Here is an 846-nt window from a genome sequence, read left to right as displayed (position 1 = left end):
GGGCTTCTCTGACCTCCTCCCCAAAGGCTCAGCGGGGGTGACGGCGAAGGGTAATGGGGGCCGGGACGTGGCCAGGGTTGTTCTGGATGCTGGTGCAGGGTGGCAGGCAGAGGAGCCAGGTGGCCTGGACTGGAGGCAGGAGACTGGGTTTCGGAGGCGGGGGACCGGGGGCAGGCTCAGGTGTGTGGCGGGGGGGGGCCAAGGCAGGAGGCACCACCTGGCCCCGGGACCACGCCCCGGGGAGCCCGAGGGTCACCAGCCCTTCCCGTGCTGTCTCCCGACAGGTGCAGAAAGTCATGCACAGCGACACCTTCTACTTTTCCATCCTCAGAAACCCTGTTTTCCAGCTGGAGTCCTCCTTCGTCTACTACAAGAGCCACGTCCCCGCCTTCAGGAGCGTCTCCAGCCTGGATGCCTTCTTGGCCTCGCCGTGGACCTACTACAACCAGAGCCTGGGGCTGAGCAACGCCCACGCCCGGAACAGCATGTGGTTCGACCTGGGTTTCGACAATGACGCGCCGCCCGAGGAGGGCTACGTGCGCGCGCGCCTGCTCGACGTGGAGCAGCGCTTTCACCTGCTGCTCATTGCCGAACATTTCGACGAGTCCATGGTGCTGCTCCGGCGCCTGCTGCGCTGGCGGCTGGACGACGTGGTGGCCTTCAGGCTGAACTCGCGCAGCCAGCACAGTGTCACCCCCTTGTCGCCCGCAGGCCAGGAGCGCGCCAAGCACTGGTGCGCCCTGGACTGGCGCCTGTACCAGCACTTCAACCGCACCTTCTGGGCCCGGCTGCGCGCAGAGCTGAGCCCGCGGCGTCTGCGCTCCGAGGTGGCTCGGCTGCGCGAGC

The 846-nt window shown here is 67.4% G+C and overlaps 1 protein-coding gene across 1 annotated transcript in view; it reads left to right on the top strand.

The window, feature by feature from the left end:
- Positions 1 to 284: 284 nt before the first annotated feature.
- Positions 285 to 846, top strand: part of GAL3ST2 (galactose-3-O-sulfotransferase 2) — a gene marked incomplete at its 5' end in the record, with an annotated part of 4845 nt that continues 4283 nt past the window's right edge. Inside the window, one exon of the mRNA XM_010839539.1 lies at positions 285 to 840. Within this exon, the coding sequence (XP_010837841.1) occupies positions 285 to 840 (556 nt within the window). The remainder of the gene's footprint in view (positions 841 to 846) is intronic.

Source organism: Bison bison, unplaced genomic scaffold (assembly GCF_000754665.1).
Source record: "Bison bison bison isolate TAMUID 2011002044 unplaced genomic scaffold, Bison_UMD1.0 scf7180017846410, whole genome shotgun sequence".
In the NCBI taxonomy this organism is placed as follows: Eukaryota; Metazoa; Chordata; class Mammalia; order Artiodactyla; family Bovidae; genus Bison; species Bison bison.
Note: the sequence above shows the minus strand (reverse complement) of the source record. Positions and strands in the feature narration are given on the sequence as shown.